The sequence below is a fragment of the Geotrypetes seraphini genome, chromosome 3, assembly GCF_902459505.1.
Source record: "Geotrypetes seraphini chromosome 3, aGeoSer1.1, whole genome shotgun sequence".
NCBI lineage: Eukaryota > Metazoa > Chordata > Amphibia > Gymnophiona > Dermophiidae > Geotrypetes > Geotrypetes seraphini.
The window spans coordinates 75,622,006-75,649,111 of NC_047086.1; the positions used below are offsets into that span (position 1 = coordinate 75,622,006).

At 41.3% G+C, this 27,106-nt stretch overlaps 1 protein-coding gene across 1 annotated transcript in view; it reads right to left on the reverse strand.

Annotated features, from left to right (window-relative positions):
* Positions 1 to 27,106, reverse strand: part of DLGAP2 (DLG associated protein 2) — a 1,086,744-nt gene that overhangs the window by 5,442 nt on the left and 1,054,196 nt on the right. The window contains exon 11 of the mRNA XM_033938644.1: positions 14,995 to 15,147. Coding sequence (XP_033794535.1) covers positions 14,995 to 15,147 — 153 coding nt within the window. The remainder of the gene's footprint in view (positions 1 to 14,994; positions 15,148 to 27,106) is intronic.

The following is a 27,106-nucleotide window of genomic DNA, read 5'->3' on the forward strand; positions in this document are numbered from 1 at the left end:
CGCTCCATAGAGGGCATACTTTTTTTTCCAAAAGAGTGCGCACTATTATCAGTAAATGACAAAACATTATATTTTGTATTTTTTTTCCTGCTTGTTTTCATTTGATATTGACATACTACATGAAATATGTTGTCGACCTGTCCCAATTTTTTTGCAAACAAATGCCTATCCCTAACAAGTACCACAAGAATATGAGCGTGCACAGCAGTTTTACAAATAAAAGAAATTGATTGGACATAGAACAGCTTCTGTTGATGAAAGGATAGCTTAGAAGAGCAATCTTCTTAAGTGCACAGATCACTTTAAATAACACACACAAACACTTAAATCAAGCGCAAAATGTAATAAAAAACGAGTTCAATCAACACTGGAGAGAAACGATTGCAGAGTTTTTACTTACTCCACTCATCAATTGTGCTGCTGTATTTTCAACCATCTCTAAGGACCAAAGCGCTGCTTCAGGAAGCTTGATATAAAAAAAATTACAATAATCGATATGAAGCAGCACTACAGCTTGAACTACTGACAGAAATCCACCTGCGGGGAAGGCATGCTACCATCTGGCTGGCCAGAATTAACAGACAAATAATGAAATGGTAACAGATATTAGGGAAGATAATGAACTTGGCAACACAGTAATAATGGGTGATTTCGGTATTTACTGGATAAATATTATATCGAAAAATACAAAGGAGGTAAATTCCCTAAATGAAATAAATGACTGCTTCATGGAGCAGCTGGTCCAGGAACCAGGTAGATGAGTTATTTTAATTCTAATCCTTAGTGGAATGCAAGATTTGGTATGAGTGGTAACATTCATGGGGCCATTAGGCAAGTGATCATAACATAAGGAAATCTGAGTTAAGTGCTGGAATGAAGACACCTAAAGGGGCCTTTTACTAAGCTGCAGGAAAAAGAGAGCCCTTATGTGTGTGTTTAGGCCATTTTTACCACAGCAGTAAAATGGCCGATTTTCCATTAAAGGCCATGCTCTAATGTTGCCATTAAGGCGCGGCCATTGAAAAAAATTTGCACGTGAGCATTTACCACCACTCATTTTGTTGGCTAATCCTGGGCTAATGCAGATGCCCTAAATGGTCAGTGCAGAAATGGTCACTCTCTGCCCCTGACACAGTCCCCTCTACAGCAAAAAAAAAAAAATTTTAAAAATATATGTTGCATGCAATTTATGCACTGAAATGTCAAACTTACCATAGGATGCCCGAGCTCATCCTATAAGCCCCTCTTAAACTGCATTAGGCGCACTTTAGCGCCTAACGCAGCTTAGTGAAAAGGCCCCTAAGGAAATCTGCTATGTTAGTGTTTCATTTTCAGAAGGCAACAATGATAAAATGAGGAAAATGGTATAAAGAAAAGCTAAAAAGAGCAGTTACAAAGGTTAAGATGTTACGTGGGTGGCTAGTTTATGGCTATACTGCACTTATTCCCTGAATTCCATATATTCAACCCAAAATTGGGAACCAATCAAAGATGTGCACCTAATTAAGTTGGCCAAGGAGCCAATAAGTACCAATAATTGGGTGTCAGCTGGCACTAATCAGCACCTATGTACTATTCTATAACAATGTGTGCCCAAATCCAACAGCACACGTACCAAAAGGGGGGCGTGTTATAGAATACTGAGGATGCGCACCCCAATTGGGCACTGGTTTCAGCAGGCCTATACTCTATATGCTGGCACCAAAATCGGCACTCCGGGCAATTCAATAATGGCCGCTCAACTTTAAATGCCCCATTAAAATGCTTTGTGCCAAGTTTTTCGGCCCTGAGGCTTCAGCACCTTTTCCTGAATCTAGCCCCAAGTGCCCCTTAACATGTGTGAAAGGGCTCCAACGTAGTGTTGGCTAAGTCATTGCAGGGTCCATAGTAATGATGCAAAACACCTCATTAATACAAATTGCACATGTTGTGATATGTTTGAGTATGTCCTGAATGTGTGTGTTTTCTACTGTAACCCGCTTAGGTGTTAAGCGGGGAAGAAATGTTTTAAATAAATAAATCAATTCTATAACATGGCTTGCAGTGTAAAAATGATCCCACCAAAAAGCTCCTAGGCTGCATTTCAAACCCCCTACCCAAAGCCCTCCATCTGTCAGCTGCTCCCAAAGCACTCCCTCAAATCAAGGCCCTTTAATGAATATAAAAACAAAAAACTGCGGATACAGATGTTCTGGAGATAATTTATTATACACTGACATATAAAAACATGAAAATTCAATTTAAAAAGTACAATAATAAAAAATACAGTGATAAAAACCCAACCGGACCCTACACGGTCCGTGTTTTGACGAACATGTCTTCCTCAGGGGTCTATTAATTAATTAATTAAACAGTCCAATTCTTTATATGTGAGTTTGCAAACCATTGGACCCCTGAGGAAGGTGTGTTCGCCGAAACACGGACCATGTAGGGTCTAGTTGGGTTTTTATTAGAGGTCTGCACGGGAACGGGGATCGCGGGAATCCCCCCTAACCTACACGACTCCTACAGGGACTCCCCTCTGGCCCATGGGACTCCCATGGGGACCCCCCTCTAGCCAACGGGACTCCCACGGTGATGGAAGGCTTTGGAAGCAGGGTTCGTCCATATAATATAATGGACACATCAGCCTTAGTAAAAGAGGGGGTTTATAAGTTAATTACCTGAACAGAAAACAAAAAAAAGGGTTCCACCAAAGAGATTCCAGAAGGAAAACAGCAGCGCAAACACAAAAGAAACTGTGGAATTGATGATCCTGTCAGAAGTAATTGCTGCTTTTTATAGGGACGGGCGGGGTGGAGGTAATTCTTTGCGGGGATGGGTGGGGACGGAGAGGATCCTGGCGGGGATGGGTGGGGACGGAGAGGATCCTGGCAGGGACGGGCGGGGATGGGTGGGATTTCTGTCCCCGCGCAACTCTAGTTTTTATCACTATATTTTTTATCATTGTACTTTTTAAATTTAATTTTCATGTTTTTATATGTCAGTGTATAATAAATTATCTCCAGAACATCTGTATCCATGGTTTTTTGTTTTTGTTTTCATCGGTGGATTGTTTTCACTGTGGATCATTGGGTCTCCCCCTTTTTTTTTTGTGCTTCCCTTTAATGACGATGCCTCCCCACTCCAATGCTCCTTGGATGGTGGAATAGTGCTGCTTTCAAGATGACTCGCAAGCAGTGTTATTCACAGTAACCTGTGATACTGAGCTACTGCCAGTTGGTGACTCTCATGGTAAATCAAGAGGTAATAAAAGCCAGGGCCGCCATCAGGGCAGTACCACCAGTCCTGCATTCAGGGGCCCGGAGCTGACAGGGGGCCCGGGCTCCCCCAGGGTCCTAGGCCACAGTCTAGGGGGAGGGGCGGTCCGCCCCACATTGACAGGAGAGAGCTGGACGGGGGACCCGCGGAAATCAATACATCTCGAGCCGCGAGGCTCGTCTTCTGTTCCAGCCTGCCTTGCCACTCACATATAGCCGATCGCAAGTGCTCCCCGATGTCAGCGCTGACGTCGGAGGGAGGGCTTAAGCAAAACCTGCCCTCCGACGTCAGCGCTGACGTCGGAGAATACTTCCGGTCGGCTATTTGTGCGTGGCAGGGCAGGCAGGAAACAGAAGACAAGCCTCATGGCTTGAGCTTCGTTTTGCTGAGAAAGTTGCAAAGATGGGCTGGGAGGCAAACGCAGAACACAAAAGGAGGGAGGGAGTGCGTTTTGGACACAAGGCATGAACTTGGGAGAGAGGAAGGGAGGGAAAGAGATGCTGAGGTGGGGGAGGGAATGCATTTTTGGGCACAGAAGGCATGGATTTGGGAGAGAGGAAGGGAGGGAAAGAGATGCTGAGGTGGGGGAGGGAATGGGTTTTGGGACAAAGAAGGCATGGACTTGGGAGAGAGGAAGGGAGGGAAAGAGATGCTGAGGTGGGGAGAGAATGGGTTTTTGGATACAGAAGGCATGGACTTGGGAGAGAGGAAGGGAGGGAAAGAGATGCTGAGGTGGGGGAGGGAATGCATTTTTGGACCCAGAAGGCATGAACTTGGGAGAGAGGAAGGGAAGGAAAGAGATGGTTGTGTACACGGGGAATAGAAGAAAGGAGAATTTTTGGTCATAGGGAGGGAGTGAGGTACAGATAGTGGCATACCAGGGTGGGGGGGGCGGTCCGCCCCGCCCCGGGTTTACGTCCCAAGGGGGTGCACAGCTGGCCACCCTCCAGTGTTCTCCCTAGGCCGGCAAACTGCGGCTCTTTAGCCACTTGAGTGCCACCGCCACCATCGGGAACAGGTCGGCGCCAAGTTCTCCCTGCTTTTCCCTGTGGGGCCGGCCAACTCTCGCCACTCACGTCAATTCTGACGTCGGAGAGGACGTTCTGTGCCAGCCAATCGCTGCCTGGCTGGCCTAGAACGTCCTCTCCGATGTTAGAATTGACGTCGGGTGGCGAGAGTTGGTCGGCCCCACGGGGAAGAGAAGCAGGGCGAACTCGGCGCCGGCCTGTTCCCGATGGCGGCAGTGGCAGCCTATTCACCAGTGGCGGTGGCAGCATTTTCCCAATGGTGGTGGCATAGGGGAGGGTAGGGAGAAAGAAAGGGGGACAGGAAGCCAGAAAGAAAGAAAGGGGGCAGGGTGAAACAAAGAAAAATGGGGCACGGAAAGAGAGAGAGAGAAAGACAGACATACAGAACGAAAGAGGGTGTGGAGAGAGAAAGAAGGGGGCAGGGTGAGAGAGAGAAAAACAGACATACAGAAAGGAATGGGGTATGGAGAGAGAGAAAAAGAAAGAAGGGGCAGGGTGAAACAAAGAAAAAGTTTGGGGAGGGAATGAGGTCTGGAGGAGAGGAAGCATACAGGAGGCTGAAAGAAGGGAAGAAATATTGGATGCACAGTCAGAAGAATAAAGTGGAACCAGAGACTGATGAAATTACCAAAGGTAGGAAAAATGATTTTATTTTCAATTTAGTGATCAAAATGTGTCTGCTTTGAGAATTTATATATGCTGTCTATATTTTGCACTATGGCCCCCTTTTACTAAACCGCAATAGCGTTTTTTAGCGCAGGGAGCCTATGAGCGGTGAGAGCAGCGTGGGGCATTCAGCGCAGCTCCCTGCGCTAAAAACCGCTATCGCGTTTTAGTAAAAAGGGAGGTGGAATATTTGTCTATTTTTGTATAGTTGTTACTGAGGTGACATTGCATAAAGTCATCTGCCTTGACCTCTTTGAAAACCCGCGGAATATAAATGATAATTAACATTTTCTCTGCGTACAGCGTGCTTTGTGTTTTTAAAATTTTATTGTTGGTAGATCATTTTGACTTGGCCACAAAGGTAAGGGGGAGGGAGGGAGGGGAACTGCTGAAAGACATCTAGTAATCCTTGAAGGCTTGACTGTGCAGGGAATTATTTTTGTAAAATCATGTTTTGTTATGTGACTGGCATTATTTAGACTTTAATTTCTATGAATGAATAGAATGAAAATGATATAAATTACTTGCTTGTTTTTATGTGCGTGTGCTGAAGGAAAGTGGAGAGAGAGTGGGCTGAGGACGCTGAAGGGAAATGGGGAAGAGAGAATGGGGAGAAGATGCTGATTTATAAATTGACAATTGTACAGAATATTGTTTCTTTTTTATATTCATCCATAGCTGCATGTTAATGATGTGCTCATATGCACTTATTTATTTTTATCATCATAACATATACATCATCATTAACATGCAGCTGTGGATGTGTAAGGACAGGCTGAGGAGGATGGATGGGAAGGAAGGAAGGTGCACATATCAACATATCGTACATTTTTAACATGCATGATGCAGCTATAGGCAAGCAGAGGAGGATGGGATCATACAGATGTGTATGTTCAGATATGCGCTCAGATGTGTAGTTTTTTCTGATATATTTATTAAGCTTACAGTATTGTAATTGTGATCTACTTCTGGCCTACAAAGGTCAAAAGAAATCCTTAACTGAGATTTTACATTCAAAAGTGAATTATAGCTACTAGCACTATTATTTATTGGTTATTTATTATGCAGATGTTTGTTAGTTTGTTATTAGTTCAGTATTAGACATATGTTAGTTTAGAATAGATAGGTATAGATTAGTTTAGTTTAGGTTAGGTTAGGGCCCTGCTGAAAGAGTCTACCTTGACGTGGTTGCAGGCTTACAAATCTTTTGGTCAAAGAGAAAAGTATGTGTGTATTCGGCCCATGGAAGAAGGGGGGGTTGGAGGGGGGGGGGGAAGAGGTGCGTGGGGGGCCCAATAGGATTGCTCAGTAAGGGGCCCAGAAATTTCTGATGGCGGCCCTGATAAAAGCACCCTGATAACTTCTCCCCCTAAATCAGGAATGATGTTGATTTAAAAATACTATCTTGGAAACCCAGGCCAGATGTTTATTAAAAAAGTTGGACGGAAGACCAAAGTACACACAGGATAATTAAAAGGTTAGATAAAAGAGGATATTACAGCCAAAAGATCATCTTTTAAAAAAAAAAAATCTCATGAAGAAAGCAGGGAAACAGAATAGGCAAAAATTTGATGCAAAGCATTAATAAGGAAGGCAAAGGTAGAATTTGAAAAGAAGCTTGCCATAGAGGAAAAACTCATAATAAAAGCATTTTTTTTCCAAGTACATTAGAAGCAGAAAGCCTGTGATTGAGCCAATTGGGCCATTACATAATCACTAGGAAAAAGAGGCATTCGAGGATGACAAGGCCATCAAGGAGAGACATATGGGGTTTGCTGCTAAGGGCATTAAGGCAATAATATACATTATTTGCTCCTTAACTTGTATTAAATACATGGGTATAGTTTGGGGAGATGAGGGGAGCTTGCTTCCCCCAAACACAGCAGGCCCTTTGTAAGGTAAGGCAACTTAACCCCTAGTGGTAGTAACACATAACTACCGGTACTGCTAGAAGGTGCTAGCACTATTTTGAGCCCACTACTAGATGATACAAGAGTAAATGAGGATTGCTTCTGCTTTGGAACCCTCTAGATAAAACAAGGATTGCCAAAGGTAGGCCCAGGGGATCAATGGGATGGTGGAGGTTTCACAGGGGAGGCGGCTCTGTGAGGAGGAGCATCTCTAAGAGGGGTTTAGGAGGCTCTTCAGTGAGAGGATTATTTCAGGGGGGTGTTTTTGAGGGCAAGAGGGAGGGGCAAAGCAAGGTTCAGCTCCAGCAAATCTAAGAAACTTTCCGGGAGCATCTGGTTATCCTAAGTTGAAAATCTTCTGCCCAGTGTGTGGCTGCGGCAAATAAAGCAAACAGTATGCTAAAAATTAATAGGAAAGGATGGTAAATAAGACTGAGGATATTATAATACCTCTGTATTGCTCCATGATGCATCCTCACCTTGAGTATTGTGCACAGTTCTGGTCACCGAATCTCAAAAAAGATATAGCGGAATTAGAAAAGGTTCAAAGAAGAGTGACCAAAATGATAAAAGAAGATGGAACTCCTCTCGTATGAGGAAAGATTAAAGAGGTTGGGGGCTCTTCAACTTGGAAAAGAAATGGCTGAGAGGAAATATACAGTATTTGAGGTCTACAAAATCCTGAGTGGTGTAGAATGGGTAAGAGTGAATCGATTTTCACTCTTTCAAAAAGTACAAAAATCAAGGGACACAATGAAATTACATGGGAATCGTTTTAAAACAAATAGAAGGAAATATCTTTTTACTTAAGGAATAGTTAAGATCTGGAAGCAGTTGCCAAAGAATGTGATTACAGTGGTTAGCGTAGCTGGATTTAAGAAAGGTTTGGACATGATCCTGAAGGAAAAATCTATAAAACTTTATTAAGGTTGATTTGGGATAATCTACTGCTTATTACTGGCATAAGCAGCATAAAATCTGTTTTAATCTTTTGGGATCTTGCTAGGTACTAGTGACCTGGATTGGCCACTGTTGAAAATAGGACACTGGCCTTGATGGACCTTTGGTCTGCCCCTCAGGGCAATTTCTCCCAGTGGGTCAGTTTTGCACATGCCATAACAGGAATGAACTTCACTTCTAAGCCAGGGCATGTGGAGTTTGATCTCGGTCTCTCAAATTTACTGCTACCAATTGCTGTAGTACTTGCATTGTGCCAAAGAGAGCTTCTTTCTGAAGGTAATAAGATATATGTTGATGCTTATGTATTTATAGCCCCTATCTGACAGTGGCCATCATATTTTTCTCCAACTGAGCTGCTTCAGGGATGCTGCCTGCACTACTTTTTTTTTTTTTTTTTTTACAAAAAGACATAAAGTCATGAAAACTATGCTCAGATTAATTGCTTCATAGATCACTATTACTGCAGACAATATACTCACAATAATTTTCTCTAGAAAATACACTTGATAATGGCATACTACACAAAATAGCACTATTGTGTCGATCAAAAAGGCTCTCCATCAATCCAGAAAAAGCTCAGGAAGTTCTGAATGAATACAGTTATATTCAGTTCTTTATGAATACACTGTTGTTCTAATTGTGGAAAATAACACTAGCAAGACTATAATTTTATATATAGCACTTAACAGTTATCCGAGGACAGGCAGGCAGTATATTCTCACATGCGAGTGACGTCATCCACGGAGCTTGGCACGGACAGTCAACAATTGCACTGTCACTTCAAATTCTTGAAGACTTACCGCACCGTGCATGCACAAGTTCCATCCCCCCTGCTAATAGCTCATGGGACTGTCAATTTTAGTTCTCCATGGAGCTGAGAGGATATCTTTTTCTTCCTCACGGCTCATAAAACTACGTTTAACACCCCCCCACACACACACACACATTTTATATGTATATTTTGTGTGTGTAATTTAGACTTTTTTGTGCCTTTTTGGAAAAAAAAATTTGTCACTTTTTAATGAATTCTTTGTTCAGGCCTGTTTTCAGGCTGAAAGTGTTTACTAGTGGTTTCAACATATTTCAGTCCTTTGATCTCACATTGGTGGTTTTTATTTTGATGCCCAAAGCTTTTAGCGGTTTTAAGCAGTGTGCCTTGTGTCACAGATCCATTTCCAATACTGACCTCCATAGTTTGTGCGTTTAGTGCCTCAATCATGAACATCATGATTTTGCTAACCCACTCTGTTTTAAGTTACAGAAAAGATAGTTAAAAATTACAGTCTGAAAAATTTTTCAGGTCATCTTCATCGAAAATGTTGGGAGTCACCAACGAACATGCTCAACCAGCGACTCCAGTATTACCACCAGTACCAACAACTTCGACATCTATGACATCAACTACTTCAACATCTGCATCATCGGTGCTGCCCACATTGGGGGAACCATGTAAAAAGGCTAAGAAGCATAAGCATACTTCCCCTTCTAATGCTGCTTCAGCATTGTCTCAGGCATCTTCACCTAAATGTCGATGCACAGATGATTGATCACCGTCCTTATAGTTGGTGTCACTTTGATACGGGGGTCACCAGTGTTTTGACATACAACTTATGCGCCTATGATACCCATCAAATACAGGTTATAGCACCAACTCTGCAAAAACAGCTTATCATGCTATTGCAGAAAGAACTGGGCTACTGCAGAGATACTCAGTACCAAATCCTATGTCTACATTACCAGCTGCAGCTCAGCGCAAGCACTGCCCTTCATCTTCATAAGGATGTTGAGCTCAAATACTTGGATGTTGAACGTCTGCATCAACTCTTTCATATATGTCAAAAGAATGCAGTTCTCTCCAAGATGTCAATCCCCTCAACTCTCTACATGACATAAGTCTCCCCAATGCTTCTTTAAATGCTGATCTCCTTGATGCTCTTCTGGACATCCATCTCCTCGATGCACTTCTGGACGTCAACATCCATTTCCTTGGTGTATTTCTGGATGTCAATGTATATCTCCTTGAAGTCTATCTCAGGAGACAGAACCCAATGTCGAGGGTTATGATTCTGATTAACTCTATGCACTTTCAGTGATTATACAGTGTTGTCAGCAGAGGAGGCTCATAGTGCATCTTCAAACCCATTTCCTCTTCCTCTATATTGAATCACCCCTGGAGAGTCTATCTGTCATTAAGTTCATCAGGCAAATGGGGCAGGCTCTGCCAATTAAAATGGAATCTGACACTCAGTCTCAGATAGAGCTCTTGGGTGCATTGGATTATAAACAATTGCCTAAAGACTGTATAAAAGTTCATCTAAAAACAGGGAAAATCCTTTGCATTTATCTGTGGCTCTGTACAAATTAGATACTCTTTATTGGATTTGATAAGAAGCAGTTACCACACCAGTCTCTAGTGGTAGAATCCATCTTGAAAAAGTCTAATACTTCCAGAACTTATGCCAGTCCTTCTCTTGGAAGGGAAGGTAGAACTCTGGATAGATTTGGATGAAGGATGTTTGAAGCATCCATGCTGGCAAACAGGATTTTGAATTACAAGTCTCTCATTCAAAAACTGCTGTCTTTCTGTGATAGTACATTCATCTACATTTTCGGTAACAGTATTAACTATCATGGAAGCTTCCAGAAGACCATCCACACACAACATTGCTATTGTTTTAAGTGGACTTGCTTCACAGTTTGGTGTAATTGCCACTTGCTAGATCTGATAACATGCCCTTTACCATCAGTGCTTGAATATCTTCTGAAAATCTCTAATTCTGGCCTTAAAAAATCTTCAGTGAGAGTTTATCTCAGTGTTATTAGTGCTTTTTATACATCAATAGACAAAAAGTCATTGTCTCTTCGCCTCTGATATCTAGATTCATGAAAGGATTTAACAATATCAAACCACCCCTCAAGCCCCTCTGGTGTCATGGGATTCTGGTGTCATGGGATGCTGATGAAGCCTCCATTTGAACCACTATCAACTTCATTTCTCAAGTATTTCACTTGGAAAGTGGTTGCAGAGTCAGTGAGCTACAAGCACTAGCATTAGATCCACTTTATACAACATTCTACCATGACAGATTTGTTCTTTGCTGTCATCCAAAGGTTCTCCTGAAAGTCATTCCGGAATTCCATCTAAACTAATCTATAGTTCATCCTGGCTTCCATCTAGAGCCTCATTCTCATCCTGGTGAAGCTACATTTCATACATTGGCCTGTATACATGCTCTGGCTCAGTACTTGGAACCTGGGTTGGCCATTGATAGAAACAGGATACTGAGCTTGATGGACCTTCAGTCAGTACCAGTATGGCAATTTTTATGGTCTTACTTGGATCATGCCAAATCTCAAGAACTTCTACTCAATTGATTCTGTCATTTCATCCAAACTGGGAACTCCTGTTATCATGAGAACCATCTCCACATGGCTCATGGACTGTATCTTTTTTTTGCTATGCTCAGGCTGGGCTGATGCTTCTAGGGCATGCCACTGCTCATAAAGTTCAAGCAGTGGCCACTTCAGTAGCTTACCTATGTTACACTCCTATTGAGGATATTCATAATGCAGCCACCTGGTCCTCTATCCATACCTTCACATCTCACTACTGTTTGAAGAATCTTACACAACAAGATAGTTGGTTCAGACAAAATGTATTCTCCATTTAAACACCAACTTCTTTCCAGCCCTGTTGGTTTTGCCAGGTTCATGGAAGTTCTCAATAACCTTCTTTTCAGAGGCATGATCCTGGCAGCTAGGGAATCCTGCATGTGCGAATATACTACCTGTTTGTCCTCGGATAAAGTGAAGCTATTTACCTGTAGCAGGTGTTATCTGAGGACAGCAGGCCAATATTCTCACAACTCTCCCACTTCCCCTAGTTGGCTTCTTAGCTTTTTTTTACTGAACTGGCTGTCCCACGGGCCGTTAGCGGGAGGAAAGGCACTGACACATGCTTGGTGCAGTTGGTCTCCAAGAATTTGAAGTGACAGTGCATTTGTTGACTGTCCATGCCGGGCACTGTGGATGACGTCACCCACATGTGAGAATATCTGCCTGCAGTCCTCGGATAATACCGGCTACAGGTAAGTAACTTTGTTTTATTTCAGCAATACCAAGTATGTATCCATAAACAAAATGCAATAATTTTTACTACGTTTGTCAAAAAAATCAATAAGAGACACACGGGGCACTTTTACAAAGCTGTGGTATGTACTAATGTGTGTTTACTGTGGCAAAAAAATGGCTTGCCGTGGGGCATACTGAGGCATAGTAATTTTTGGATCTGTTCTGCATTTGCTTCCTACATGCTAAAAAATAAAATTAATTTTTTTAGCATTGTGGTAGTTCTAGGCCAGTGGTTCCCAACCCTGTCCTGGTGGACCACCAGGCCAATCGGGTTTTCAGGATAGCCCTAATGAATATGCATGGAGCAGATTTGCATGCCTATCACTTCCATTATATGCAAATCTCTCTCATGCATGTTTATTAGGGCTAGCTTGAAAACCCGATTAGCCTGATGGTCCTCCAGGACAGGTTTGGGAACCACTGGTCTAGGTGACAGAGAGTGGATGTGTTCTGCACTATTCAATTAGGGCCAGATTCTGCAAACTGCCCCGTAATTGGCGGTCACCTACAAAAATGGTGCCGTTCACGTGCCAATCACACTAAGGTGCCATTTGCAGAATTGCAGCTCCCATTAAAGGTGGGCGCCAATAATGTAGGCCAGGGTTTTAAAGGCCTACATTACTGGTACCTGTCTTTGATGGAGAATTACGCCTAACGGTGCCTAAGGTCAGTTCCAGCCCAATCCACACCTGCTTTGACCTTAGGTGCTGTAGATGTGATTTAGGCACCTACATTTTTTTTAAAATGATATTTTAAATTGGTTTTTAATTAGTATGGTCAATTAGTGCACTAATTAAACCACTTAAGTTAGGCGGCAGTAGGGCGCCTATCGCTGCTTAACTTACAGCACCATTTGTAGAATCTGTCTCTTAGTGCATGGGCATTGCTGCATGATAACCAATTAGTGCAGGTTTAGTGAATGCATCCCTACCACCCTTCATTACGGATGACACTAGGGTCTCATGGCTAGACACTAATGCCAAAGTTAGTGATGACCATTAATACAAAAAAATATAAAAAGTGGGAAAATGACTTTAGTGCATTAAGTCAAACACATTACAACCACTAATGAAAACTGAAATGTCACTGAAGGTATTCAAGTTAACTGGGTTACAAGCCTCAGATTGTGGAACTTTACCCACCATGGGTTTTCTACAGAAGAAATTCCTTTTCTCCTGCTCCTTCTTACATCACCGGCTAGAACCTACCCTTCCTACCTTTATTTAAATTTTTATTCTAATTACATTACTCTTACTATAATAAAGTTAATCTAAAAAAGTCTCACTAATTTCATATAGACTTAGCACCTTACTATGAACTTCTTTTAATATTGTACTTATCTTGAAAAGTGCTCTAGTGCCTTAAAGAGCACTTTTCAAGTTAAGTACAATATAAGTTTTACAGCATTCTGCCGGTTCTGTTGTATGAAATGAGCTGTTAGGTTTATTGTTCTAAAAAAAAGTTCATAGTAAGGTGCTAAGTCTATATGAAATTAGTGAGACTTTTTTACTCACTTCATTTTTCTCCATTTAAAAAAAAAAAATTTGTGCAGGTGGAGGGGCATTTTTGATATGACATCTAAATCTGAGTTTAGATGTTTTGTGGGAAAACATCAAAAAATCTAGTAGCAAATTGACCATTTTCCAAACAGGAATACTTCTTTTTGTTTTGAAAATGGCCTTTTCCTAGTTGTGTTTGTCCTCAGTGTGTCTATCTTTTTGAATCATTTTTGAAACCCCCCCCCCCCCAAAACATCCAAATGAAAAAAAACGCACAAAATCCAGCCACTGGGGGCCAGCATTCTTAGCAGACTGGCCACACAAACATCCCAGCAGAGCAGTGAGGCACACTAGGGGGCACTGCAGAGTACTTCACATAAAATGTCCCAGATACGCATCTCACCTTCACCACTTACATTGTATGGTGAGTACTCCAAAATGTATCCACAGTATGTATATCTCCCCAATAGCCCTTATGCCTGCAGGTATCTCCTATATGCCAGTACAGTAGGTTTTGGGTATGTTTTGGAGGGCTCACACTTTCCACCACAAATGTACTAGTTAGAGTGGGATATGGGCCTGAGTCCCCTTCTTTTCAATTCACTGTACCGACCACTAGGCTGCTCCAGAGACTTGTTTGCTGCTCTAATAGGACTGGCCATAACATCTGAAGCTGCCATACAGGCTGATATGTACTGTTTCATTCACATCTTTTGGGAGTGGGAGGAGGACAAAGACCACTGGGGGAGTAAAGGGGGTGATGTCTTCATGTCTCCAGTGGCCATCTGCTCAGTATGGCCAGTCTTGGCACTTATTCGTTATTCAAACAGGTCTAGTCTCTAAATTTCACGTTTCACCCTGGACATTTTCTACAATGTTTCACTATTACAGAAAAATGTTAAAATCATAAGTCTGCTCTAAAACACACACCAACACCGCCCCCCCTTTGAAATTTGGACACAATGCAGACAAACAGCATAGAAAACAATTTAAAAAAAATATGTTTTGAAAATGACAATTTGGACGTTTTAGCAAACAAAACGTCCAAATGCCACTTTATGCTATTTTTGGATGTTTTTTTTCTTTTGAAAATGAGCCCCTTAATGCCATTTTAATTTGAACAATCTGGTTGGGACTCACTGTGTTCCCTCTAAGCTGTGCTGGCGTGCGCTGGCGCACAAAATATTGCCTCGCAGCGCACAATGTCACGTCACAGCGCACGGCGTACGGAGATGGCAGGCCGCGGCGAGAGGCGAATCGGGCGAGTTGGCGCTGGCGCCCGATATTTTTAGCGCACGGGGAAAAAATTTTGCTCACACCACCCGCCCGCTTAGAGGGGACACTGGTTGGGAGTATATCTATCTATACAGTATATGATACCAAAGAATATCCCCTCAACTTAGAGACCTAGAGCATTTTGGGCATTCTAGTACATTTCTGCTTTTCTTTCTTTATCTGGTTAAATTTAAATTTCCCCAGTATTGATCAAGTAAATCTCTCATTGAATCTGGAGGGTTTAATGTTTATAACTTAACTCACCTTCTTCTCCGGAGATTCTACTGATTTCCATTCATCTGCTTTCATCTGGTTTAGCTTATCAAATTTCATGCTAACATCTTCAATGGAAAGCTGCAGTAAATCCCAGAATCCTGCTAGATCTTGAGAAGTAGGCCTGGGCATGGCACTGGGGTCCTGATGAACAGAAAACCAGAAAACTCAGACACTGAAAAAGTAATTCATTAACAGTGTGCTTATGTATTTAAATTATTTTTATTGAATATAAGGAAATACAATAAAAAAAAACAGAAATAAAAGAAAATCATTTATACAAGCATCAAAGATCAGATTTAAACAATTGCAATTTCAATTACCAATTTCTATTCTCCCATTCTGTGTCTCATCCCTACCCACCCAATTTCCAAAGTAATAAATATGTAAATATAATAATTGAAAAATAAATATCCAAATAAGTAAATAAATAAATATATTTATCTATATCCTCTTCCAGAACTGCATAAACAGTGTGCTTATTTAAAGGCATCCAGAGAGCACCTATTCTACATAGGAAAATAGGTGCCTACTTTCTTTATAGAATTCAAGCATAATAGAGGCCAACTGAATTTTGGTTACAGTAATCGTGCCAAAACTGGCCCCAAATCCCTTTTCTGCCTGGTTTTGGTTTCGGCTATAAGGCTATGGCCATGGTTTCCGTTTTGGCTGGAACTATGTGTTTATGGTAGAAGCCAAAAATTTGTGCTTTGTCCTGACAATCCCCAGTTGGCCTCATTGGTTCACATTCACACAACCAGACTTTAGTTTCAGGTTTGGTTTCAGCTGAAACCAGGCAATATGTTTTGGCTTTAAAGAACTCTCCTGTGCACCAACTGCCACTGCAATATCTGGTAAGGCACGTCTGTGCTCTGTTAACTTTGCAGGCACAGTACATTCAAACCATACATTTCTTTTAAGTGTTGTTATTCCCCACTGGGCTAAACAAGCACTCTTGCTAATTGTTAGGCTCGGGCAAATGGATCGGGAGTATTCCCTTCCCCCTTCTCTGCAGCACTGCTTCTATGAGGTATGGTTCACACATTCATTCAAGCAGTTACGTTGGGCTTTCGCTACCCTGTTCTCAAACCATATCTTCATCTGAAAAGTAATCTTCATGTATACCATAAATAGATTGTAACCTAACCTCTCTAACTGAATTCCATATGTATTTTTCATACAGTTCTTCACTGTCAGTTTAATTTCCATCCTATAAATTCACATAGAATTTTTTCTTTTTTCAACCATCTTTATTTTCTCTTCTTTATTAATTTCCAGGTACTTTAGTTAGATTGTGAGCCTTCGGGACAGTAAGGGAATTTTTTAAGTACCTTCTTACTTCTCATTTATAATCTTAATGTATATTTTCTTCAAACCGCTTAGAACCTAACGGATGTAGCGGTATATAAGAAATAAATTACATTACATACATTACATTACTCTCACATTCACTCTGCTCTGCGGACATTACTGACCCTCTTAAGCTTCCCTCACAGTCCAACACCATTTCTTCTGTTAGACTACCAAGTGATTGGCTTCATCTCTGATAATCATTAACTTTCTATTCTTGCCTACACGTCCTTTCTGATATGTGCCTGGTACCAGACCAGTTCAGGCAAGTGAGATATACCTAAGTTCCCCTACTACAGTGGGCAAGAATCAAGCATGGCTCCGACTGCCTCCAGTTTTAATGGCTCTGACTGTATCCAGTTTTAATGTTTCATGAAGAAATGAAATGATGCCCATGTCACTATTCTGTAGATATGCACTGGTGATACAACTTTACACTCAGCCCAGGAGAACACTGTTCATAGCCTTCAAATATCTAAGTAGCCCTCACCATATATCTAAATGATGAATATCCTTGTGACCTTCTTGACCCTCTTGCTTATGGAAGAAAGGCAAAGTAAGACCATAAGAATATCCATACTGGATCAGACCAATGGTCCATCTAGCCAAGTATCCTGTTTCAACAGTGGCCAATTTAGGTCACAAGTACCTAGCTGCAGTGGCGTACCATTTTTTGACACCCCCCCATGTAAAAAAATAACCATGAAACGAAATAAATGGTCAGAATAGAAACAGGCAGTGAAAATTTTCTTTTATTGAACCTCATATATGTAACCATTATTCCAAACATAACATAACATAAATTATGTCTAAATTGTCATGACATTAGAAGTACATATGGAGTAGTTGCAGGTGATGCTTGGGACAATTCTGATTGTGTTAGTTCGGTTTTATGTGTTTTTTGAATAGAAGGGTTTTTATTTCTTTTTTGAGGTCAATAGGTTGTAGAGTTGGGGGTCGAGTGTTACAGCTCGAGTGGCTAGGAGGTTGTTGTACAGTTTTTTTCTTTTGATGTTTTTGGTTGGAGGGTGTGTGAATGGTGTGTGGGTTCTCCTATGTCTGGTTGAGGTGGATTGAACTAGTCGATTATTCCAATAGGCTGGGCTGTCTCCGTTTATTGCTTTAAATAGTAGGCAGGAAAATTTGAAGTGTATTCTCGCTTGTATTGGGAGCCAATGTGAGTCGTGGTATGCCTCTGTGATGTGGTCGAATTTCTTCAGTGAATAGACCAGTCTTAGGGCTGTGTTTTGTATTGTTTGTAGTTGTTTTATCATGGTTGTGGAATCTTGACTGTTTTTCTTCCATTTTCTTTCTAGTTGTCTGCATTGTCTTTTTAGTAGGAGTAGTTCATTGTCGAACCATTTGTCAGATTTTCTATGGATTCTGGTTTTGGTTTGTACAAAAAAAGGGAAAAAGTAATAGGATTAATACTTTTTAATCCATGTATTTTTTGAAAAATACAGGGAAAACCCATACGTTCATATTGGTCTTTCACAGTAATGAATATTACAGTTTCTGTTTTCGAGTCTTAGCTTCAGCAAATTTGTCAATGATTTCATCAAAATTGGTCTTCCTTGCAGTCGAAAAATTTCCAGTAAGATATCTTCACCAGAAAATTCATCATAAATTTCAGCTATATTTGGTAAAATCTTGCGAAGGTTTTCTTCTGCAAAAATTAGAGAGAATGGCTGAATGATAGCAAACATTGACATTATTTGATCCTTTGCTTTAGAACGAGTCTCCAGTTCTTTGTGAAAACGATCAAGACATTCAAACATAGCCCTTGTGGTTTCTTCTGTCAAAGTAAGACCAGCATCTTTTGTTTTTTCTCCAGGCATTCTTCTTCAAAATTTGATTCTTTTTTCTATGCCAATGTCCAAGTCCTTACATTTTGTTGTTCCATAGTTAATGGCCTTCTCCATAATTTCTGTGCGCTGGTCTTCAAGGAACAATTTTAAAGCTTGCAGTTTCACTGTACATTGTTCAAGGCTGATCCCGGCTGTTTGCAAATATTTTTGTGTCTGATTAACCTCATGTAAAACTTCACACCAGAAAAAGAGATAACACAGAAAAGAAAAATCACATACAGCAGAGAGCAAAATCTGAGCTGATCCTCTTGTATCCACATTTTCTTTTGAATCACACAGTGCTTCAAGGGTTGAAATTAACTTTTCAAAATGTGTCTTTACGGCATGCACTGCTTCATAATGAGCACTCCATCTGGTCTGGGAAAGTCTTTTCACTCTTATACCTACATTCTGCAGCATTTCCCATCGATGAGTTGAGACTGAAAAGAATGAATACACTTTTTCCAAAGCTACAAAATGTTCCTTCAAAATTGGGTCATAATTTGATAGTAATTCTATCAACTCCAAAATATTTCCTTTGTTTGTTGATAACATATCCTCTCTGTGACCATGGAAAGGAAGGTTTTGTTTAGCCAAAAACATAATTACATCCAAAACACGATATAAAATGTCTGTCCAGTATTTTCTCTCTTTATCCATTTCCACTTCATGAATTCTATCAATAGATTTTTGGAGTTCCAGTCCCCTTGCCAAGGTCTTCCATTGTTCTAAGCAGAAGAGATGTTGTTCTGATCGCTCATGTTCAGGGACTTTAGGATTTAATTTCCACCAGTTTTTAAAGTCAGTTACAAAGACAGATGTTCCAGCTTTTGTCTCACTATCTGCAAACAGTCTGCAGCAAAAACAAAACAAGCAATTTTTTGATTTTGAATAAACCATCCAGGTTCTCAAAACTTTTTCGCCCTTTGGTAAAGATTTATAGAACCATGAGGTTGTTAAGTGTCGACTGAATCCTTTGCTCGTTTTTTCTTCTCGCTGACTAGCAGAGAAAGGTCCATTTTTATTCTGAAAAGGTTCACTTCCCTTCTTAACCAGGTTAACTCTCAAGTCATCTGGAACTGGCCAAGCAGCGATATTGCAATAAAGTAAAATTTCATGCGCTATTTCTTCAAACTCTTGGTCTTTACTAGCATCCCTTTCTTCTCCACTATTATTTTTATGCTGTTGGTGTTGACTCTTGCTATCAATTAGATTCTCTTCCTCAATGTCAGTGCTTATAGATGATGATTCACTGTCTTCTTTCAGTTCAGGGTCATCTGAATCTTGCGTTTCTACAAAAGGTATTTCGGATAGGCCAGCTTGCACTTCTTCAGAATCTTCTTCATTACCTTTATGCGATGCTGAAAGCATTATATATTTCAACATAGATCCAGATATTGATTCAATCGCCTCCTCTTTTGCTTTTTAAATTTTTCTTTGTTGAGCTCCACTGGGTCGATGTCGTTTCATGTTAGTACAGGATCTGTACGTCAGTTGCTGGCTTCACAATAATCCAAATGACTGTGACTCAGTGAGTTCCTGCAGTGGTGTTCAGCAGCACTGTCAAAGAAAGGGGGGAAAATCCATAATGTATGTTAGGAAGAAATCGCTTAATTGACAGAGTTGGTTTACATAGTGTTTGAGAAGAGATGAAGCAGTAGTGGAGAGTACAAGGGTCAAATAGCCTGAACATTGCTAAATGAATTGGTAAAGACTGAACAGGAATGGGGAGGGGCGGGGGGGGGTGATTAAGTGTTAAAGTTATTAGATGATCAGAGAGGGGAACAGTTGGAGAAGTTGACAAGATCAAGGCAGTGGCCATTCTGGTTAGTAGGGATAGTGGAACATATCTGGAGACTGAGTAAGAAGGTTAAAACAACAAACTTAGAAGCAACTTAGAATTCTCTTTCATTTTTGTTCCAATTATAAAAAAACACTGATAAAAATACATTAAAATAAGAAGTGAAAACAAAGGCCCCTACAGATGAGAACATAACATAAGAATAGCCTAACTGGGTCAGACCAATGCTCCATCATGCCCAGTAGCCCATTCTCATGGTAGCCAATAGTGCTGCCCGATTCAGAGAAAAATATTTCGATTCGATTCGATTCGATTCATCCTGTTGAATCGATTTTTTGATTCGATTCACTGTTAATGACACAGCTTTTTAAGTTTAAACAAGTACAACAATAAATTTCAAAAAGTACTTCAAAAAAATCACATTTTTCCATTAAAGCAGTTCTGGAGACATTTGCTTGAACAGTCTTTTTTCCCAGTCCATAAGCAAGCAATATGAAAAAGATTTCCTTAATTATCTACTCAAACATTTTTGCTATTTACTTTCATTGTACCTAGACTATTATTCAGTAGAAAAAATTTAGTTTGTTCAATCAAGCAGAACATTCACTCATAGAAGTTCAATGTCCAGACAGGATTTGATTGAACAAACTAAATTTTTTCTACTGAATAATAGTTTAGATATAATGAATAGCAAAAATGTTAAAGCCACACAGAAAAGCAGTAAAAGTCAATTGGTTCTCCGAATGGGAACAACCTGATGTCTTAGTACCTGAGGAAAAGACCACGTAATAATGTTTATAAGATAAATCATATAAATGATTATACTGAAGCAGGGTGTCCTCAGCGTGAGAGGTAAGCGAGGGGAGAGAATTCTCTAGCGCTTTACACAATAAGGCACAGGTTAATCACCCTCTGCCTGCACACCATCATAGGACACCTCACATGTGCTCAAATTAATCAATGTGATAAATTAAACAGTGATATATAATTGGTCAATCACACGAGTGCAAGATCAAACAGGTTGTTCCCACTCAGAGAACCTTTGACTTTTACTGCTTTTCTGTGTGAGTAGATAATTAAGTAAATTTCTGATAGCCTACAGAAATGATTCTCAGCTTCCATCCCCAGCCCCCAAGACTCACCAGCTCCCCTGCCAATTTCAGCTTCCATCCCCAGCCCCCAAGACTCACCAGCCCCCCTGCCAATTTCAGCTTCCATCCCCAGCCCCCAAGATTCACCAGCCCCCCTGCCGATGTATTTACTTACTGCCTAAACTGGATATTAAATCGCGGGGAAGAAAGGAGAAATGCGGGAAAAGAGCCAGCAAAAACTAGTATTTGTTGCTGCCGAGTGCCGAGGTCTGCTGCACGAGGTCCGCTCGCTTGCCGCTTGACTCTCCCACTCCTTTCATTTCTTCCGATGTAACTTCCGGTTTTGCAAAACCGGAAATTACATTAGATGGGAAGAGTCCGGCGGCCGGCAGCGTGAAATAGCCCAAACTCATCTTGCGGCTGAATCGGTGAGTCCGGTTTTTAATAAAAACAAACCGATTCGAATCGATTCACCTGATTCGAATTGGTGAACTGATTCAAATCGTGAATTGGGCAGCACTAATAGCCAATCCAGGTGACAAGTACCTGGTCAAAACCCAAAGAGTAGCAACATTCCATGCTACCGATCCAGGGTAAGCGGTAGCTTGCCCCATGTCTTTCTCAATAACAGACTATAGACTTTTCCTCCAGGAATTTGTCCAAACCTTTCTTAAAACCAGCTACGCTATCTACTTTTACCATAACTTCTGGCCACTTCATTTTTAAGCTTAGATCTTTCCTTCCAAACAGAGACCTTTCTAGATGTCAAATATAGCACAAGGTAACTTCACACAGACTTAGCTGTGCAGGAAATAAATCTCCTCATACACCCACCATATAGTGCAAAAATGTGCAAAGGTCTGTTTTTTTCTTTCGATCACTACATAGCCTAATGCCACACAAGCAGCGCTGTTACAAACATATTCTGTAGGTCAATGCTAAGGTTAACAAAGTTTCCTTCCTTGGACCAGAAGGCGATACTGACAAACCACTGGAAGAGATCCCAAAACAACTACCCAGGAACAACACCCAAAGACCCACTCAGTGTATGAACCAGTTGAGTGGAGTGGACTAAATGAGGGGTGGAAATGGGCCCGGAGTTTGCTCAGCAGAATTTCCCAGACCACCTCTTCCTCTCAACACATTGACACGCTGCCACCACCACTAGGAACACCTCACCGGGTAGGCCAGCAATGATATAAACTTTATAAAACACATTATTATATTTTCTTATAAAGCACATATTTTAACTGAACTTTTTGACATCCTCAGCCTTGCCATTCACAAAAATAGAAGGAAGAAAAGTTCCCATTTCCTGCTGTCTCATGTCCCCGGCCTATACAATATTTTTCTTCTGCAGACCCTGCAAAAGTCTGACCAAATCCTCATTTCACTTACATTATATATAAAGTACTGAGGATACCATCTCTCCCCATTCCCAGGTCCTAAAGTCTAAGACAGTAGCGCAAACCAGTGCTGCCTGATTCAGGAAAAAAAAATTTCGATTCGATTCAGCCTATTAAATTGGTTTTTCAATTCGATTCGATTTTCCTGCCCAATTGGGTGTTTTTGTTTTCAGACATCCTGGTGGGTTTATTTTATAGCTTTTTCACCCCCTTTGGCTTCTCCTAACCACACTGGCGCTGTGGTGTAAACAAAATAAAGAAACAAAAAGGACTTTCCCTCTCTCTGTTAAATCCTAGCTCATGTTTGTGGTCTAAGACCAGCTCTGGCAGGATACACTTTTCAAATCTAACATATTGTAATTACAAAACAGAAAATAAAATTATTTTTTCTACCTTTTGTTGTCTGGTCAATATTCAAATCTTGTTGGTCCCAGGCTCTGGTTGTCTTGCTTGCCAGGGTTTCCTTCTTTCTTCTTTCTCCGTGCTAACCATCCGTCTGCCATCTCTGTCCTCCCCTTCCGTTTCCCTTCCCTCCCCCGGAGGTCTGGCATCTTTCCTTTTTTTCATCTCCATCCACAGATTCACCTTTTCTCAACTCCCCACCACCCTAGGGTTCACCAATTCTCCCTTTCTGTTCCCAACTATCCTTCTATCCAGTATCTCTATCCCCCCTCCACACCATCCCTTGCTTCCAAGTTCTCTCCCTTTCTGTTCCTTCCCTCCCTAAATCTCATTATGCACCATCTCTCTCCCACTCCTCTGTTTTTAGACCCATTATTTCTAATCCCCAAAGTCTGGCATATGCACGTATCTTTGAACCCCCCCTTCCCTCCCTCCTTCCCTCTGTATACTTCTACACCAGGACCCCCCTCTGAAGGGCCTGCACCCCCCAAAGGACTGTACCTCCCTCCTGAAGGTCTGTCCCCCCTGAAGCCCTGCACCCTCCCCCAAAGGACTGTACCTCCCACCTGAATGTCTGCCCCCCTGAAGGCCTACACCCCCTGAAGGACTGTACCTCCCACCTGAAGGTCTGTCCCCCCCCTGAAGGCCTACACCCCACCCCTGAAGGCCTGCACCCCCCCTAAGGACTGTCTAATGCAATCAGATAAAGGTGCGGGAGGCCAGAGGGGAAGCCGGACACTGCAGCACTTCCCAACGGACCCTCCCCCCTCGCCCTCTAAAGCAGGAGCCGGCTAGCAAGAGGAAGCTGCCGATCTTGCTTTAGGGGGTGAGGGGGGAGGGTCAGATGATGAATCGGATTCGGGAGGCTGATTTTGGGGAGTATTGAATTGATTCGGGCAGCACTAGTGGCGTGCAAAGAAACTCCACAAAACACCACCAAGCAGCTCAGCAGCGCAGCAATACTTACCTTCAGTTCAGATGCTACTTGCAGTGTCGCACGCGGCTCGGGCTCCCTTTCCTGCTTCCACCCCGCTGGAAACAGGAAGTTGGTGACGAAAGTGCGCCGACATTAGAGCGCACCAAGCTCCGGCGGCAACGGGGTTTGTGGCCGTGGGGGAACGGAAGGAAAGAAGACAGAGGGCTCAGGCTGGATCACGTTGGGGACTCGCGAAAGCCTCTTGGAGTCGGGCCATGAGCAGGGAAGTTCCTGGCCATGACAACAAGGCCGGGAGCACCCCCCATGAGCTTGCATCCGGGGCGGACCGCCCCCCCACCCCCCCTTGGTACACCACTGCCTAGCAGAAACCCAAATAGCAGTAACATTCCATTCTACCAATCCCAGGGCAAGCAGTGGTTCTCCCTCGTGTTTGTCTCAATAGCAGACTATGGACTTTTCCTCCAGGAACTTGTTGAAACCTATTTTAAATTAATTTATTTTAACTTATGTTACCACATCCTCTGGCCAAAGGTGTTACAATACATGAGATTCTATAGAGGTGTTACAATACAGAGTTACAAAGAGCTTCTGTGAGGTCTTATAATACATGGGCTCTATACAGAGTTACAGGGGCTTCTGTAGCAGTGTTATAATACAGAGTTATTAAAACCGGCATAATTTGTGATTCATATGTTGCTTTTTATGACTTTATAGGAATGAAAAGATGAAAAGTCAGCATTTTCGTGTTTTAAATAGGTAAATTGCAAAATTTAACTATCCTGGTCACAAAAGCAATGTTCTATGGAAATAACAGTTATTTTCTGTACTTTTTAGACATGAGCAATTATAATATTACAGTTACTGCCTAGGAACAAAAATCGTGTTACATTCTTTGTAGCTATCTTTAAATTTTGACTGGCTGTGGCATAATCAGGACAGATTTGGAAGCTTTGGTTGCAGCATAGTAGATGGTACCGAAATGTCCCATCCAGTCTTCCCAGTAAGGTTGTTAATATACACATGTTGGTCCATTCAGATTATCCCCACAAGACTTCATTTAGGGCAGGAGTATCCAATCTCATCCCTCACCAGATCAGTTTTCATCACAGAACATGCGTGAGATCTATTCGCATACAACAGAGGTAGTGCATGCAAATAGATCTCATACATATTCCTTGAGGAAATCCAGAAAACCCGACTGGATTGTGGCCTTCAAGGAACAAGGTTGAACACCCCTGATTTAGGGCATAATGTATTTATATTTAACCTAGGTAGGCAAATATTGCACGCTAATTGTCTGATCTAAGCTCATCTGCATTCTGCTGTATAAAACAGTTGCTTTGGGATTCTATTTTTGAAATTCAGTTTTTCGGTAATGATTCTTTGACGCTTTATTCTGATTTTGTGTGCTTGTTTTCTTAATAGCACACTTAGGTCTTAGATTGTAAAATCAAAAGCATTAATGCCTGGAGACCTGCAAACTGTGAATATATAGCTACTAAATGTTCTGGTCTTTTAAGTTCCTTGTCCTTTACTTCCAAATTCATAAATATTTATGGATGAAAGTTGCTTGCTGATGCAAGCAACGGTTGAAAGCATGTCCATGCAGACTAGGAGTGCAGCATCGAGAACATTCATTTTTGGATAAAGAAAGATAGATCGCAGCTTCAGTGATTAATATAAACTCAGGGGAAAAGGCAGGTGGGGCTATCAGCAATTGCTCTGTCAGAAAATAAAATTCACTTAGATTTTATGAGATTCTATTAGCTTTGTGGAACACCATGGCCAATTTGCATCTCTTGCAGCTGACTGGAGCATTACAGGGTTCATTTTCTTGATGGGCAGGAGGATAGAAACATAGAAACATAGAAATAGACGGCAGATAAGGGCCCACGGCCCATCTAGTCTGCCCACCTTAATGTCCCTCCCCTACCTTTGCCCTGTGAATAGATCCCATGTGCCGATCCCATTTGGCCTTAAAATCAGGCACGCTGCTGGCCTCCATCACCTGTAGTGGAAGACTATTCCAGCGATCAACCACTCTTTCAGGATGGTAGACTGTTTCATAGATATAACATAATGAAGCAAAAAAAATAAAAATAGGATACACATAATATTGCTGGGTCTAGCAGAATTCTTGGTCAATAAATATAGATCTGGATGATGCTATATTTCATGTGATCTACGAGATCTTCCTGATAGAATCAAAGAGGATAGTGTGAAGCGTTATCTATATTGTCTATTTGACAATCTTAGAGACCATCTTCCTAATATAGAGCAGTTTTGTGCTACTACTGTAAGTGTAGCCTTTCAGTTTAGGTCTGATATGAGGAATTATTTATGTATTCATTTTTTATACTGTTCTCCCCAGGGAGCTCAGAACGGTTTACATGAATGTATTCAGGTACTCAAACATAACAAACATAGCCTGCATCTATGTACATTTTGTCTGCAGTTTTTTTTCTTGGTTTCCCATTTGTTTCACTTCAGTGCAGCCTGTGTTGGATTTTTTTTTTTTCTTGTTTTTTTGTTTTTATCTACCTAGGATTAACCAAAGGCAACTTGCAGAGATTACAATTGATACAAAACACTGCGGCCAAGTTGATTTTTTTAGAAAATGGAATTTCAACCATGTATCCCCTTTGCTGGAAAAACTTCACTGGCTTCCTATCTGTTTCAGGATTCAATTTAAAATGTGCCTGTATTGTTTTCCAACTCCTGTTTGGTATCTTTATACCTCTGGTTCCGTTAATCTGGAATGCTCAAAGATCTGGTTTTTCGCAAAATACACATAGATTAAGGGCTCCTTTGACTAAGCCGCGTTAGGGCTTTAACACGCGGAATAGCGTGCGCTACATTGCCCCGCGGGCTAGACCTTAACGCCACCATTGAGCTGGCGTTAGTTCTAGAAACGTAGCGTGCGGTAATTTCCTGCGTGCGCTAAAAACGCTAGCGCACCTTAGTAAAAGGAGCCCTAAAACTTTCTTTCCCTTCTATTAAGGGAATTAGATCTAAAGGAAAACTGATGAATTCTTACATGTTTAAATTAAAGGAGGTTTGGAATGCAATTCCATCTATAAGAGACTTAAACTACCTTCAATTATTTCATAAAACACTGAAAACTTTCTTATTTTCTAGTAACTCAATCTGTTTAAACTTTTTTTCTTTACTATTACTTTTATATTTTGGTTTATCTTTATTTTTTAAATCTTTTATTTTATCATTGCTGGTTTCACCTTATGATTGTTAACTGAGGGGTAAGAACGTCT